The following is a 17,505-nucleotide window of genomic DNA, read 5'->3' as shown; positions in this document are numbered from 1 at the left end:
CACAATCCTAAGTATATTGAGTCATACTCATAAGCATTGGGATGGGTCTAATACTTGGAATTTAGCTCCTCTTTTCCCAAGGAGACTTTTGTTTCTGGTTAGTGCACTGTCTATTTCTGACACTGGACAAATGGTTATTCTTGACCTTTGTCAGGTTTGGGCTACTAACCCTTTACCCTCTGGCTCTCTTCAAAACTTGACAGCAGACTTTATTTTGTGAACTCAACTCTGCCACCCTTTGTCTATTTTGTTGCTTCCCTACCCCTTCTTTTGTTAAGTTACGTGTATTTATAGTATGAATTTTTGGTTCAATCAAACACCCCCAAATAAAGGCTGGAGTTGGGTAGTGTTAGTAACATAAAGAGACAATTCTTACTGGTCTACTTAAATACCAGTACAAATAAAACTGAGTGGAGTTACATTATATGGACATTTATATTATGTGAATTCAAATAGATATACTGAGCACCCTGGCCCCAGAGAGTGAGAAAAAATTGTTTAAATTTATTTATTTATTTTTGGCTATGCTGGGTCATCACTGTTAAAGGGGCTTTTCTCTAGTTGGTGAGCGGGGCCTGCTCTCTAGTTGTAGTGCAAGGGATTCTCATTTTGGTGGCCTTTCTTGCAAAGCACAGGCTCTAGGCATGAGAGCTTCAGGAGCTGCGGCTTGCAGGCTTTAAAGCACAGGCTCAGTAGTTGTGGCTATGGACGAGTTGCATCTGGGATCCACCTGGATCAAGGATCAAACCCTTGTCTCCTGCTAACAGGGGGCCTCCTATAATTTAAAATTTACATAACCCAAAATTAATTTTTCATAAAACTGACAAAGGAAGGAAGGTATTTCTTTGCTGTCTGAAGTGGCATCACCATGGTGCACCATTTGGCAAAAACATGGTTCCCAGATACCTGACGCTCAAGCTTTAAAACTGTGAGATTGTTTATACATTTTAAAAAGTGTTGTTGTTGTTTTGTTCTTTCTGGTATTTCTATGGTTTCAAAGGCAGTAGTGGTAAAGAATCTGCCTGCCAATGCAGGAGATGCCAGAAACTTGGGTTTGATTCCTGGGTCAGGAAGATCCCCTGGAGGAGGAAATGGCAACGCTCTCCAGTATTCTTGCCTGGAAAATTCCATGGACAGAGGAGCCTGGAGGGCTACAGTCCATGGCATCGCAGAGTTGAACATGACTGAGAGTGCATGTCTGTACACATACATGATTTCAAAAGCCCATCTTGTGAAAATTTATTAATATTCTCATGTTGTACTCTTTCAAGTTTGCATAGCTCTGATTTTATAAACTGGCTACTGCATTGTAGTGGCGGGTACTTTCACTCACCATCCTACTCCACTTGCCCAGCGATGTACTCTGTTAGGCTGTATGACTGCTATTTCTTTCTTTCCTGCGCACCTTTCACAGTAGAAAATATCACTCTGGCCTACAAATGCAAACTCACAATTTCATCTGGCCTCACCCAAATAAACTGAAATCTATTGAATGTTAGCAAAATGGCTATACTGAATTTATTGAACATTAAGTCACTCTTCAAAATATCATGTAGTTTTAAGGTATTTTCAAAGATAATTTTGAATATACATGATTCTTTTCTTTATGTGTCAACCTTTACAACCTTATTTTCCACATGAGACATGAATCTACTTGAAGAGAATGGAAATTATTTGTTGCCAACCCAGCATCACTATTCTCTTCTTTCTTCCCCACAAACTCATATTTTATTCAGGTATCTATTCTTATGTGGGGTGTTTCCCAGGTGGCTTCACAGTAAAGAATCTGCCTGTCAATTCAGGAGACTCAGGAGACATGGATTCAGTCCCTGGGTGGAGAAGATCCCCTGGAGGATGAGAAGTAAAGGGCAACCCATTACAGTACTCTTGCCTGGAAAATCCCATGGACAGAGGAGCCTGGTGGGCTAGAGTCCACGGGGTTGTGGAAAGCTGGACACGACTGAGTGACTAAGCACGTAGGCATGCGCTCATATGACTCAAGGGAAGAGGATCCTAACACCAGCTCCAGGAGTAGATCTTGATTTGTCTGTAGGGTTATAATGGTAGTCCCACCCCTGCTTGGCAGTGGTTAGTTTCAGACTTGTGAGTAACCCACGATGGCCTGTAACACAATTATGACCTATAATACAAGATAGTCTGTTGAGGGGTTTCTGGAAAGATTTCCTTGATCTCAGAAAAGGTCAGAGACAGTAACAGTTCTTATTCCTCCTAAGCATGTTGCTGGGTTTGGATGTGACTCCAACAGTTATTGCCATCTTGCTACCACTCCTCTAACGATGTCAACATTAAGAATGGAAGAGAGCATTTCTCTGATAATGAGTGACGTTGAGCATCTTTTCATGTGTTTGTTAGCTATCTGTTTGTCTTCTTTGGAGAAATGTCTGTTTGGTTCTTTGGCCCATTTTTTGATTGGGTCGTTTATTTTTCTGGAATTGAGCTGCAGGAGTTGCTTGTATATTTTTGAGATTAATTCTTTGTCAGTTGCTTCGTTTGCTGTTATTTTCTCCCATTCTGAAGGCTGTCTTTTCACTTTGCTTGTAGTTTCCTTCGTTGTGCAAAAGCTTTTAGGTTTAATTAGGTCCCATTTGTTTATTTTTGCTTTTATTTCCATTACTCTGGGAGGTGAGTCATAGAGGATCCTGCTGTGATTTACGTCGGAGAGTATTTTGCCTATGTTTTCCTCTAGGAGTTTACAGTTTCTGGTTTTACGTTTAGATCTTTAATTTATTTTGAGTTTATTTTTGTGTATGGTATTAGAAAGTGTTCTAGTTTCATTTTTTTACAAGTGTTTGACCAGTTTTCCCAGCACCATTTGTTGAAGAGATTGTCTTTTCTCCATTGTATATTCTTGCCTCCTTTGTCAAAGATAAGGTGTCCATAGGTGTGAAGATTTATCTCTGGGCTTTCTATTTTGTTCCATTGATCTATATTTCTGTCTTTGTGCCAGTACCATACTGTCTTGATGACTGTGGCTTTGTAGTAGAGCCTGAAGTCAGGCAGGTTGATTCCTCCAGTTCCATTCTTCTTTCTCAAGATTGCTTTGGCTATTTGAGGCTTGAGGTTCCATCTCACGCTGATCAGAATGGCTGTTATCCAAAAATCTACAAACAATAAATGCTGGAGAGAGTGTGGAGAAAAGGGAACCCTCTTACACTGTTGGTGGGAATGCAACCTAGTACAGCCACTATGGAGAACAGTGTGGAGATTCCTTAAAAAACTGGAAACAGAACTGCCATATGACCCAGCAATCCCACTGCTGGGCATACACACCAAGGAAACCAAAATTGAAAGAGACACGTGTACCCCAATGTTCATTGCAGCACTGTTTATAATAGCGAGGACATGGAAGCAACCTAGATGTCCATCAGCAGATGAATGGATAAGAAAGCTGTGGTACATATACCCAATGCAATATTACTCAGCCATTAAAAAGAATATATTTGAATCAGTTCCAATGAGGTAGAGGAAACTGGAGCCTATTATTATGCGGAGTGAGTAAGCCAGAAAGAAGAACACCAATACAGTATACTAATGCATATATATGGAATTTAGAAAGATGGTAATGATAACCCTATATGTGAGACAGAAAAAGAGACACAGATGTATAAAGCAGTCTTTTGGACTCTGTGGGAGAAGGCGAGGGTGGGATGATCTGAGAGAATAGCATTGAAACATGTATATTATCATATGTGAAACAGATTGCCAGTCCAGGTTCGATGCATGAGACAGGGTGCTCAGGGCTGGTGCACTGGGATGACCCAGAGGGATGGGCTGGGGAGGGTGGTGGGAGGGGGGTTCAGGATGGGGAACACATGTACGCCCATGGCTGATTCATGTCAATGTATAGCAAAACCACTACAATACTGTAAAGTAACTAGCCTCTGATTAAAATAAATAAATTAAAAAAAAGAAAAAACTCTTAGAAAAAAAAAAGAATGGAAGAGAGCAGAGGTGGATAAATCCTAGGTCCTTGAAGATACTGCTCTTTTATTGACAAAGTCTCCCTAGCTTCTTCCTTCTAAAGTATCTGTTAGATTGGGCTGCCATAGATTGGATGGCTTAAACAACAGACATTTACTTCTTTCAGTTCCAGCGAAGGGAAGTCCAAGCTCAAGGTGCCGGTTGATTTGGTTTCTGGTGAGGACTCTCTTTCTGGCTCACAGACAGAAGGTTTGACATACAACATGAGAAGATCAAGGGCTATTTTCCTTTTCTCAAAACAAAGCAGTTGTCGAGTTAAAAATGGTTAGTCCATTGCTGTTACAGGGCATTTCATGAACTGCTGATTGTACATATATGTGATATCATGTTAACATAAACAGGCCAGCCCTTAGGGAGTTTTAAGTTATAAAAGAAACATTTTTCTAAGATCATGTGCTCTGATATAAAAACCATACTCCAGCCCAGTTCTGTCATTATAAAGTTCTGGCAAGCCAAGAGATGTTAGTTGGTGATTTTATCAGGCAAAACTTTTAACTAATGCTTGAAGAAACCATCACTGCACCATAAAACACCATAACAAATTGCAGTGACGATTCTTTTTAAGAACTTAGTCATTTTAGATCATTACAGTTTCTTCCACAAAAAGTAGTATCTTAGTGATCACTACAATTCTACAAATAAGAATATGCTTTCACCTTTATGACCAAAAGGAATCAGTTATGTTTATTCTTGCAGTTCAAATCTAAATTTAGTATCTTCAACAAAAAGGGTGGAGTGTAGATTTTCTCCTATCCTAGTAAAGCTCATATGAAACATTTTACCTATTATTTCAGTTACATTGTATACAAAGTAATTTTATGTAGTCTTCTAGATGAACATTAAATAAATAAAATTATATCATAGTGAAGGATTTTCATAATGTAGCAAAATTCACTTTTTATATCCAGCCTGGCAAGTGGAAAGAGCAGTACTCATCAAATTTCAAAAACAAAACCAAATAAACAAAAAACAAACTCCATCAAGAAACAAATGATGAGAGATCTATTTGCATATAGATGGATCCATATTAAAGCAATAGAAACTTGAGCCATTTTGAAATCTTAAACCTTCTGACACTATTTTCATAAACTCAAGTAATACAAACCATGTGGTGAATGATTTTCTGAAAAACTTTGCTGGTTTCACTGTGTATTTTATTATTGGCCAAATGTGACATTAAATTTTATCCCCCGTGGCTTGGAGTTAAATGCTTGCTCTGTTCAGAATGGCAACACTCAATTAAACAGCATTTTTCATGATCTACACCCACCATTGTTACTGTATTTAAGGGAAATAATGGGGGTACTGACCTATATTGCGTTTCTTATTATCAATGGAGATGAAGCGAATGCAGGGATTACTGGTGATGTACCGCCCAGCCCAAGGGACATCAATCTTCGTGCCAGCTTCATAAAAGAGGCCCAGAGCGTAGCGAGAGGAGTAGCTCACAGACTCCAGTTGCTGCCTTTGGCATTCACTAATTACTGTGGAAGAAAAAGTACAGGGCATCAAACTTGAAAATATCATCTTTCCTTTCAGTACATCAAATACCACACTCCTTTAAATCAGCTCCAACTGTTTTTACTGACTCCATCTCACTTACGATGAATTTTGAAAGGTAATGTAAAATAGCATCAGCTCTAATTTCTTTGCAGAATGATTACTGTCCTTGGCACACTCGTTTTCATCACACTGAAGGTCCAAACTCTTTAGACTGGCATTTAAAATGTCTCTGAGTCTGACACTAAGTTGTTTTTCTAGCTTTGTATCCTAGTAATTATCCTGGGACTGGCTGGCAACATTGCAACATGATAGATCCCATTCACGGAGCACTTACTGTGGACCAGGGTCTTTGCCAGACATGTAACATGAGCATTTCACTCTATCCAGCAACCAGCATACAAGGTGGGTATTATTCCCATGTTATAGGAGGAGACTAATGATTCACCTCATGGATCTCTTAAGTTCTCCCATGTCATACAGTCACTGTTTGCTTGTCATCTTTCTGCCAGTCAATTAGCACAGTTGCTGGAGCACAGGGACTATGCCTTAGTCTTTTTTGTTACAGTCTTCTACCCTACTCATTGCAAAAATACAAAGGATGAATGTATAGAGGAATAGAAAGGCAAACAAGACATGCAAAATTAGTTAAAATGTAGGAGGTAAACAATCAAAAAATGGAAAAATACTGGGAAATGAATTAGGCAGGTTTGGGTTCAAAACCCAACTCTACCACTTAGTAGGTAGGTGACCCTGGTCAAGCTATTAATACTTATTCTAACTATAATTCTTGTCTATAAGCGGTAAAATAGGGTGCATTAGTCTGTTGCGAGGATTATATGAATAATGCATATCACAATGCATGGCATATGATAAGTGTTCATTATTTTTTTCTATTATAGAGAGAAAAATATTTAGGAAAATGGGACAATGTTCCATCCTGGGATGAAAAAGGAAAGATGCCCCCCCCCCCCCCCCCCCGCTTACATTTTAATCTCCATCTCCAGTCTTCCTATCTTTAAGGGTCTCAGGAGCTTCTTGTTCATGTACTCGCATTAATAATTTGAGTCTCTGAGAAGGCCATAGTTCTATTCTGAAGGCATAAGGCAAGCAGTTCAGAAATGGAACATATGAAAAATTCTCATTTACTTGGTGAAAAATATCCTAATCTAGTAGGCAAACCTCAAGGATTCTGATGCTCTTGCTGCTAAGTCACTTCAGTCCTGTCTGACTCTTTGCAACCATATGGACAGTAGCCTGGCAGGCTTCTCTGTCCATGGGATTCTCCAAGCAAAAATACTGGAGTGGATTGCCATGCCCTCTTCCAAGGAATCTTCCCAACCCAGGGATCGAACCTGTGTCTCTGATGTTTTCCTGCACTCACAGGCAGATTCTTTACCACTAGAGCTACCTGGGAAGCCACCTGGGAAGGATGGCGATAACTTTAGCTAAACTTTAGAGAAGTGGCTTTTGGAGGAAGACAGAAGGTAAGAAGGGTATTCAATAAATTATTTAAGCACAGTAATAATCCTAAGATTATCACAGCATATTCTTGGCTACAAAACACTTTTAGAACCAAGACTTCATTTAATCTTCACAAAATCCCTGCAAGATAGATGATTTTGCCGCCCTAATTTTATATCACTATGACGCTGAGATTCAGAGAGGTTAAGTAACTTGCCCTAGGTTACACAGCTTCCAAGTTTGTGTGGCCAAGATGAAGTAGGAATTCCTGCACTGGAGTCATGCATATCTTCATCACTTCCACACTTCCCTTCCAGATCTGCACGTCTGAGCTTCAAGATGAACTTTAGCACTGCTTTCTCCTCTGACATTACCGGTTACTTTGCACTCAGAAGTAAAAGCCATTGTTTCTTTTAACCATCATTTTCAGTCTTATTAAAAGATTTAATTACTTGATAAATGAGTGATCTTCTGACACTGGCCTTGTTACACTCGTATCCTGGGCTTCATTTTATTATTTAACCTACTTTTGGAGCTATGGGGCCTGATATTATGCTTACTGCTTTTCTTTATGAAAACACAGATCTTCAGAAATCATAAAATATTCTCACTAGGAAGAGAGAGGAGGAGATGAAGGAGACTCATACTAGCAGGTGAGCACATATTATGGACTTGAGGGCTATCATGGTTTCCCATTTTTTTTTTCAGTTAAAAAAATAAACCAACAAAACTGTGAAATCAGCTATTTTAGCAACTGAAAGGGCTTAAAACTCTCCCTTTAAAAAAAAAAAAACATAGTTTTTTCTTTGTACAAAAACTGAAGGGTCAACTAGGTTGACAACCAAACTGGACCTTTTCCTCCCCTGCCACACACATTAGTACATTTAGCTAGTTTTTAGACAAGCTGCCAAGTAGCAAATCCCACTGGGTAGCCTTTTGAAAAGGTAATTGATATCTATATAGAAACAGAGATTAACCTTAGACACCCTTGTCTGCTCCAGGGGCTCTACAATTCATTCTGAGAACAGGGAGGCAAGACTTTTGACTGAAACAATCTCAATTTCTATACAGATTCACTTCCAAATAATTTTATCTTCTGGGCCTAGAAAGTTTTGATTGTTGCAGGATCTAACAGAATGGTTTTATTTTGTTTGAAAATTTTTGTAATGCAAATTGCTGGAGGGAGCTGCCCTAGGTCCTAAATATATACATTTTGGCAAGGAAAACAAATTAGTTCTTTACTATCATGTATTTAAAAGGGCCACAAAATAAAGGCTCATGTAAAAGTGCTTGATTCCAATATAATAAAACTTTACTCGGATGTCACTCTCAATTAATTCTAAACCATAAGAATTATATAATTTTTGTAATTATACACACACAAACACACATGCATATATAGTATATATATATAATTAATATAATTTATGGCTATCTGATGTAAATAAAGTGACTATAAGTTGTATTGAAGGGGGTAGTTTATAGTTTACATTCATACTTCTGTCAATTAGGAGAACTGTTCTTATTCCATTCTCCTTGTGCCAACGCCAGTGTGTACATGAGTACATGCGGGCTTGGGGGAGGGGAAGAACAGAAGAGGGAAGGAGAGAGAAACAGAAGACCTGACTGCTACTCCTGAATAAATTAAGTACATATTTAATTTCATTTTTTTGTTTGTTTCTTAAGTAATTTAATTCTTTAGTTGCCTAACATATAGAAGAGGGTTGGACATACATATTTTGCCTTAATTCCTGTGTGGTTTGGTGATGATCTCATTCATTCATTCATTCATTGCTTGCTACATGATGGCAGGCATTGTTCTTGATGTTAAGGATATAATAAAGTCCCTGCTTTCAGGTAGCTTACATATACCAGTTATCAATAAATAACCAAGTAAATGGCATGTCAGTTGGTGACACAAATTATAAAGAAAAATAAAGCAGGGTAAAGGGATAAAAGTGACAGGTCTGGGCAGTAAGGCTATTTTAAATAGGCTTTCAAGGATGTGTCCCCTTTGAGGATTTTATTCTGATTGATATGGGAACCATTGCTACTGGTTACGAGCCAAGGACAGATGTAACCTGGCTTCTATTTTAAAAACTATCCTGGCTACAAATAAGGACTCCAAGGATGCATGAGAGGAACTGGGGAAAATAGGTATTGAAGTAGTCTTAGGTTGGAGGTAACAGCAGAGAAGATCAGAAGTAGTTACATTTTGGATGTAATACATGTCTATGTGTATACATGTGTGTATAAATACATACATTTGCATTATATATTTTTTATAAATATGTGTATGCATGTATTATATATATATATATCTCACATATATATATAATTTTAATTAAGGCTTAACTATACTTACAGAAAAGAATGCCTTAAGTTTTCATAAAGTAAATGTACCAGAATAATCATTTTGCCAACAAAGGTCTGTATAAGTCAAAGCTATGCTTTTTCCAGTAGTCACATGCAGATGCCGGAGTTGGACCACAGAGAAGACTGAGCGCTGAAGAACTGATGCTGTCAAACTGTGGTGCTGGAGAAGACTTTTCAGAGTCCCTTGGACAGCAAGGAGATCAAACCAGTCAATTCTAAAGGAACTCAACCCTGAATATGCATTGGAAGGATTGATACTGAAGTTAAAGCTCCAATATTTTGGCCACCTGATGTGAAGAACTGACTCACTGGAAAAGATCCTGATGCAGGGCAAGGCTGAAGGCAAAAGGAGAAGGGGGCGGCAGAGGATGAGATAGATAGATAGCATTACCGGCTCAATGGACATGAATTTGAGCAAACTCTGGGAGATGGCGGAGGACAGAGGAGCCTGCATTCTGCAGTCCACGGGGTCTCAAACAGTCAGACACAATTTAGCAACTAAGCAACAACAACACACTGTATCTATTCTACCTCTGATGGACATTTGGATTATTTACAGTTTTGACAATTATAAACGTAACATAAAGAACATATGTATGTGCTTCTTTTGTGTATCTAGTAGGGATTCCTCGATCACGGAACAAAGTGTGATATATTCTACTCGTTTGGAATGATAGAAATCAATCTCTTCAAAACAAATCCTTGGGCCCAGGAGTCTTCCTAATGAAAGTATTTTATGATTTCTGAAGGCCTGTTATTTTTCAAAAAAAAAAAAAGCAACATAGTAATGTGTTCACCTGAATCTCTCCTTACTGAAGGCTGATGTTTTTTGTCACAACAACGAATATTTCAATAATAATAGTAAAACAAACACCTTTTAGCATTAGTTTGATATTCATTATCAATACTGTAGCTAATGGTAAATGTTACATTGATGGGAAATCTGTGCTCACAGCAGTAACCTCCTTCTAGAAGTTTTTTTGTTTATAGCCAGTTATAGAGGATGGCTAGTTTCCCAATTTGTTACCATATATGAAGAATTTCAGCTCAGGGACAGTTGAAGTTAGGAAGTCAGTTTGTAGTATAATTATTTAAGCTCTCCATCAGTGGATACTGGCTACTCTTGATTTACTTATTATTGTTTTACCTTTTATACTGAATTCCAAGAATATCAAGACATTTTATGCACAAATTCATTCTTAATCTTAGATTATCTAATTCTGTGGGTACATGAAACCAATAGTATTTTAGCTGAATAGCCAGTTGTTCTTTACTCAAAGTGGTTGTAGAAATAGCGCTGAAAGATCTATTTTCCATATATAGTTCTCCTAGCGGGCCAGTAGAGTCTAAACTTCTACCAATCATGAGTCATTCCTTTTGTGTAAAAGCATCACAGAACCAGTCTCATTTCATTTCACCTGGAATAAATTGGACGTTCACATGGATTCTATGAGTATTGAAGTCATCACGCCTGGAAGCACATTTTCAAAAATAGCTTTGGCAAGCAATAAATCTACAGTTTACTGGGGACAGACTTCAGCAGTTGTATCTATGTGAGATTTCCCCAGGGAAATATTTCTTCCATCCTGAGAGGTATCTCTGGAGTTAGAAAAATTTGGGTTTGAAATCTGGCTCTGACCCAGAATCTGTGTGACCTTGGTCAAATTGCTCAATCCCCCTAAGCATTTGTTTTCCTATAAAATGAGAATGAGAACAGTGCTGCCCTTAAAGGATTGTTAAGAAAATTAAATGAGATAATATCAAGTGCTTAGCATAATGCCTAACATATAAGTGTACCACAAAAACCCAGCACTGCAATTCTTGAATTTAAATACCTTTTGAGGTGTCTATATATAAAGTATAAAATACTTTAGAAAAAGTTTTTTGAAGCCTTTAGAGGCAATACCCTAAGTTTCAAGCACATCAAGATAATACTAAATCAAAGATATCTCTTTGGTAGGTAAAGTATACATACTGGGTACACTTCACTTTTCAGAGCAGAGGGTAAAAAACCAAAACATTTCTTTGAAAAGTAAGATGTACTAAAGATTCTAAAACCATTTCAGATAATAGTTTTTGAAAAATTAAAATAAACCATGGACTTCTTTAGCTATCTAATCTAGAATGCTGTTTGAAGATTTATCTTTTGAAAGTAATGAAAACCCATATTTTGTATCATCATTATCCTAGTACACTGGCATTACATTTTTTTAATCCTAATCCTAGCCCAGGATTATATAAAAATGAAAGGTGCCAAATAAATGGGCTTCTCTGTATTATCAAAAACAAAAATATCTTTATTAAAAATTTAAGATTAAGCTGGTTTCACACTCATGTTTGGGGAGAATGCTAATCATTATCTGAATACAAACTTTAACAGGTACATTCCACCTAGTTGCTACACATAGCTGTTTGGGGGGGGTGGTGCAGAGGGAGTAATTCAGTTCAGTTCAGTCATTCAGTCAAGTCCGACTCTTTGCAACCCCAATGACTGCAGCACGCCAGGCCGCCCTGTCCATCACCAACTCCTGGAGTTTACTCAAATTCATGTCCATTGAGTCAGTGATGCCAATCCAACCATCTCATCCTCTGTTGTCCCCTTCTCCTCCCACCTTCAATCATTCCCAGCATCAGGGTCTTTTCAAGTGAGTCAGCTCTTCACATCAGGTGGCCAAAATATTGGAGTTTCAGCTTCAACATCAGTCCTTCTAAAGAATATTCAGGACTGATTTCCTTTAGGATGGACTGGTTGGATCTCCTTGCAGTCCAAGGGACTCTCAAGAGTCTTCTCCAACACCACAGTTCAAAAGCATCAATTCGTTGGCATTCAGCTTTCTTTATAGTCCAACTCTCACATCCATACATGACTACTGGAAAAACCATAGCTTTGACTAGATGGGCCTTTGCTGGCAAAATAATGTCTCTGCTTTTTAATACGCTGTTTAGGTTGGTCATAACTTTTTTTCCAAGGAGCAAGTGTCTTTTAGTTTCATGGCTGCAGCCATCATCTGCAGTGATTTTGGAGCCCCCCAAAATAAAGCCTGTCACTGTTTCCAAAGTTTCCCTATCTATTTGCCATGAAGTGATGGGACCAGATGCCATGATCTTAGTTTTCTGAATGTTGAGTTTTAAGCCAACTTTTTCACTCTCCTCTTTCACTTTCATCAAAAGGCTCCTTAGTTCTTCTTTGCTTTAGAACACATTAAAAATCAGAGGCATCTTAGAATAATTAAGTTCATATCTAGTAAGGAAAGTTTACCATGTTTCCCAAATTTTGTGGGACCCCCAAATCAATACATTCAGTTCAGTCACTCAGTCGTGTCTAACTCTTTGTGACCCCATGGACTGCAGGACGTCAGGCTTCCCTGATCATCACCAATTCCAGAAGCCTGCTCAAACTCATGTCCATTGAGTCGGTGATGCCATCCAACCATCTCATCCTCTGTCATCCCCTTCTCCTGCCTTCAATCTTTCCCAGCATCAGGGTCTTTTCTAAGGAGTCAGTTCTTCGCATCAGGTGGCCAAAGTATTGGAGCTTTGGTTTCAGCATCAGTCCTTCCAATGAATATTCAGGAATGATTCCCTTTAGGATTGACTGGTTTGCTCTCCTTGCTGTCCAAGGGGCTCCCAAGAATCTTCTCCAACACCACAGTTCAAAAGCATCAACTCTTCGGTGCTCAACTTTCTCCATGGTCCAACTCTCACATTCATAGATGACTACTGGAAAAACCATAGCTTTGACTAGACGGACCTTTGCCGGCAAAGCAATGTCTCTGCTTTTTAATACGCTGTCTAGGTTGGTCAGAGCTTTTCTTCCAAGGAGCAAGCGTCTTTTAATTTCAAAATCAACACGTTAAGTGGCATTAAAAAGGGAAGAAAAGATACTTCCTACTCCCAGCTCACCAGATGAATCAGAAAGTAAAGGAAGTATAGGAATTTAGGTGCTGACATTTGTTTGTCACAACGGGCATTCCAGAGTTGTGAGGTATTTGAGGGGATACTCAATGATCCTCTGGGTCAATACTGCCTTAATGAAAACATTGGCACTTCTCACAGTTGTAAAGTTTCCTTCCTCTCATTTTGGTGGCCAGTTATACCACTGTAAATGTATTTGTTTTTTTTTTTAAAGTTCACAGAGTATTAACATGTTAGAATATTATGCAAATTTAAAGAAGTCATAAACAACATTTATTGCTTTGGTTAAAAAAGATTCCTAGGACCCTGAGACATAAAGACACTGCAGTTTCTAAGCTATAATAATACTTACTTGATCATGACTTAATCTTATTTTGTTTGTGGTAAAAATAATAAACAGGGAATTATTTTAGGAGGAAGTTCTTAGGCTTCCTGGCACTTCAGCTATACTGGGGCCAGAATTCATGCTGAAATGTCTTTGCAGTTCTGTGAAGGCCCAAACTGTTAGTGCTGTTTCTAGCACTGGTGATGAATCAGGTTTCCTCCCCTGCCCTCAGTGATCCAAGAGGGATTTCTAATCCCTGCTGCCTCTCCATTTCTCTAACCATAAGGAACAATCTGTCAAGGACAAAAACCAATGTTTTCTCTCTGGTCTGTTTCTGCTTTCTTGCCACTGTATCCCAGTGCCCTGTGAAAAGGAGTATTCAGCTATACAGCTGTGGCTGTAGTTGGCTCTTCATAAAGTCTTGGACCTTCTCCCAATCATATAAAGTCTCTGCTGTGTTAGATATTCACTATCCACTCTTCTCTTTATCTGGATGGAAGGTGTGTGAAACTAAAATGATAGTTGCTTATCTCTACGGCAATTCGTTCTATCCACAGGATTAGAAAAATAAGCATTTTTAAACATAGACGCTGTTTTCTGAAAGAATGTAGGATGATTTAACTCAAACATTGTTTGCGGTAAGTCCACTATGTGTCCAGCATTATGCCAGTCACCATAAAACACCTCTAAACAAAACACTGAACAGACTCTAGGATAGATTTTGGACTGAGACATTAAATAATTTGACCCTGGGTATTATCAATATTTTCCTTGGGAAACTTCTTTTTGGATATCAGAAGAGCAAACATATACAATAAGTCTGGAAACCACAATAATAAGGTTGGGAAATTCTTGCCTTATTTCCGTGCATTCTAAATTTTTAGACTATTATGCCATCATTCTTATTATAGGAAAAGTGTTGAGCTTCAAATGAAAAAGAATATAATAATAAAGCATTGTGTGTACTCATATAAAATGTCACAGAATATCATACATATTTTACAGCCACTCTTCCCAGCCTATCCATTTAATTACTTTATGGCCATGCCATTCGTGAGCAATATAGTCATTCTAAAATTCATAATAGTAAAAACTTTATTACATGTCACCTCATATTTTTATACAGATATATATTTTTATATTTAGGACTAGAGTTAATTTAGACTGAGGCAATGACTCAAAGAATTAATATTTTAACTCAAAACTTCCATAGTTTTAGAAATCAGAAAGCAAGGTTTATGAGGACCTGGAATCTGCAGTATTAAGGCAAAATGTCAGAGTCTGGTGGTGTAAGCTTTAGGACACTCAGAAATATGTTCATCTAGTACTTTGAAAACCCACTAGCTTCTTTTCTGTTTGTATAATAACAGCTCCCCACAATGCTTAGCTAAAGCCAAAGCAAATAAACTGGACTTGGGGATAAAACTGTAAGTGGCACCAGACTTCATTTAATGGAAGCCTGCAGCGTTTTACTCATTTTAAGTCACCATACTCCCACAACTAACAAAAACCTTAATTCGATGAAAAGCACAATTATTTAAAAGTTTCTTTTTTTAATTAATTTACTGGTAAAACATTGTTCCTTTTTCTTTGTTATCTTTGGTTTGTTCCCATTTTAAACTTAAGTTTTTGCTGCCAAGTTTCAATCATTTCCCCCTATTTCTCATCTGACCTTTACATCACTGTGAATGTTTGACCTGAAACATCTGACAAAGGTTATCCTTAACTGAACACCTGCATTTCTGAGCCTCAGCAAAGAACTTTCTGTGTATAAATAAGTGCATATCAATATAATGTGATATACATATTTCTCCTTACTGAGCATCAGTTTCCTCATCTGTTAAGTAGTGGAATGACCTTAGCTTTAAAGGGGTGATATGAAGATTAGAAATTTTAAGTTCTAAATATAACAAAGTTTTACATTCTGAATATTATATAATTATATATATATATGAATGAGCTTCCCTAGTGACTCAGTGGTAAAGAATCTGCCTATAGTATAGGAGAGGTGCAAGAGATGTGGGTTCTATCCCTGGGTTGGGAAGATTCCCTGGAGAAGGAAATCCACTCCAGTATTCTTGCCTGGAAAAAATCTCATGAACAGAGGAGTCTGGCAGGCTACAGTCCATGGGGTCTCAAAAGTGCCAGACACAACTTTATATATATATATACACATATACATACATACATATACATACCAGGCACAAAATAGAGGCAAATCAAAAGTAATAATAAGTATTGCTCTTGTTCTTGTTGCAGGGAAAGGAATTAATAAGATAGCCTTAACTGGTATAGGAAGGCATGCTGCTAAGTCACTTCAGTCATGTCCGACTCTGTGGGACCCCAGAGACGGCAGCCCACCAGACTCCCCTGTCCCTGGGATTCTCCGGCAAGAACACTGGAGTGGGTTGCCATTCCTTCTCCAGTGCATGAAAGTAAAAAGTGAAAGGGAAGTTGCTCAGTTGTGTCCGACTCTTAGCGACCCCATGGACTGTAGCCTACCAGGCTCCTCCATCCATGGGATTTTCCAGGCAAGAGTACTAGATTGGGGTGCTATTGCCTTCTCCATAGGAAGGTATAGGAAGGTACAATTATTAAAAGGAGATTTAGAAGAGGGAGCAAGGAAGGAAACACATAATTTTTCCTAACTCATCTTTGGAAAGATATAACTTTTATAGCCAATTTTATAGCCTCAAGGTGTTCATCTCTGACCTATAACTTAACTTCATTTAAATACTATTTTCTCAACAAGTTTATTCTATTACTTTTTTTTAAAACCAGGTATGGGTTTTTATCAGGTATCTGTTATTAATCAGAGTTAGTATATAATTTAAATCTAATATAGTCAACCAAAGCACTTCTTTAGCCTGGAACATACTAGGTAGTTTTCTTTCTTCTTATAACATAGTCCAGATCCATTGTTCTACCATCTGCAGTCAGAAACATAAATTCCTCCTTTGCTTTCCTGTGCTAAACACTTACCTTCCAAACCTGTTTACTCTTTGTGTGTGTGTGTGTGTGTAGTCGCTCAGTTGTGTCTGACTCTTTGAGGCCCTGCGGACTGCAGCCCGCCAGTCTCCTCTGTACATGGAATTTTTCAGCAAGTATACTGGAGTGGGTAGTTATTCCCTTCTCCCGGGGATCTTCCCAAACAAGATAAATGTATGCAGCTGCTAGAGCATCATCTCCATGATGGGATGACAAATAGGATCTTGTCATTGTACTATTTAAAGAGAAAGTTCCAAAGATCAAATCTTTCTCCACACCTGTGTGCTTGGGGACATTGGAGGAGCCTGGTGGGTTGCAGTCCATGGGGTCACTAAGAGTCGGACATGACTGACTGACTTCACTTTCACTTTTTACTTTCATGTATTGGAGAAGGAAATGGCAACCCACTCCAGTGTTCTTGCCTGGAGAATCCCAGGGATGGGGGAGCCTCATGGGCTGCAGTCTATGGGGTCGCACAGAGTTGGACACGACTGAAGTGACTTAGCAGCAGCAGCAGCAGCAGCAGTCTCATTGATTACAAGAAAATTTAGAGTAAAAATATGGGATTACTTGATGAAGTCATGTCAGACACATCTGGTCTCACCCTTCGTTATGGTTAACTCATGTATATGAGAATTCAATTGCAGATGCTTTTTTCAAGCTTCCACCCTACCACCTCACCCTCACCTCCAGCTTAGGTAGCAAACAGTCTGTCCTGATTAGATGGACACCTGATGGCTTACTTTAGCCACCTCCTTTCCTTTACTACAAACCCAAATCACCTCCTCTCCTCTCCCCTCCCCCTCATCCAAGGTGTCCTGCTGTCACAGAAAGATCTCTTCTTAGTCACCAACTGCCTTCTCTTCTCTTCCTCGTATTCTATTCACAAAGCAAACAAGGGCCACTATCACAGCAACAGGACAGAATAAGTCCTT

General features: G+C 38.5%; 1 protein-coding gene across 3 annotated transcripts in view; it reads right to left on the bottom strand.

The window, feature by feature from the left end:
- Positions 1-17,505, bottom strand: part of RNLS (renalase, FAD dependent amine oxidase) — a 280,639-nt gene that overhangs the window by 59,507 nt on the left and 203,627 nt on the right. For all 3 annotated transcript variants that reach the window (XM_018041533.1, XM_018041534.1, XM_018041536.1), the window contains one exon: positions 5,313-5,486. In XM_018041533.1, the coding sequence (XP_017897022.1) occupies positions 5,313-5,486 (174 nt within the window). The remainder of the gene's footprint in view (positions 1-5,312; positions 5,487-17,505) is intronic.

Source organism: Capra hircus, chromosome 26, assembly GCF_001704415.2.
Source record: "Capra hircus breed San Clemente chromosome 26, ASM170441v1, whole genome shotgun sequence".
NCBI lineage: Eukaryota > Metazoa > Chordata > Mammalia > Artiodactyla > Bovidae > Capra > Capra hircus.
Note: the sequence above shows the minus strand (reverse complement) of the source record. Positions and strands in the feature narration are given on the sequence as shown.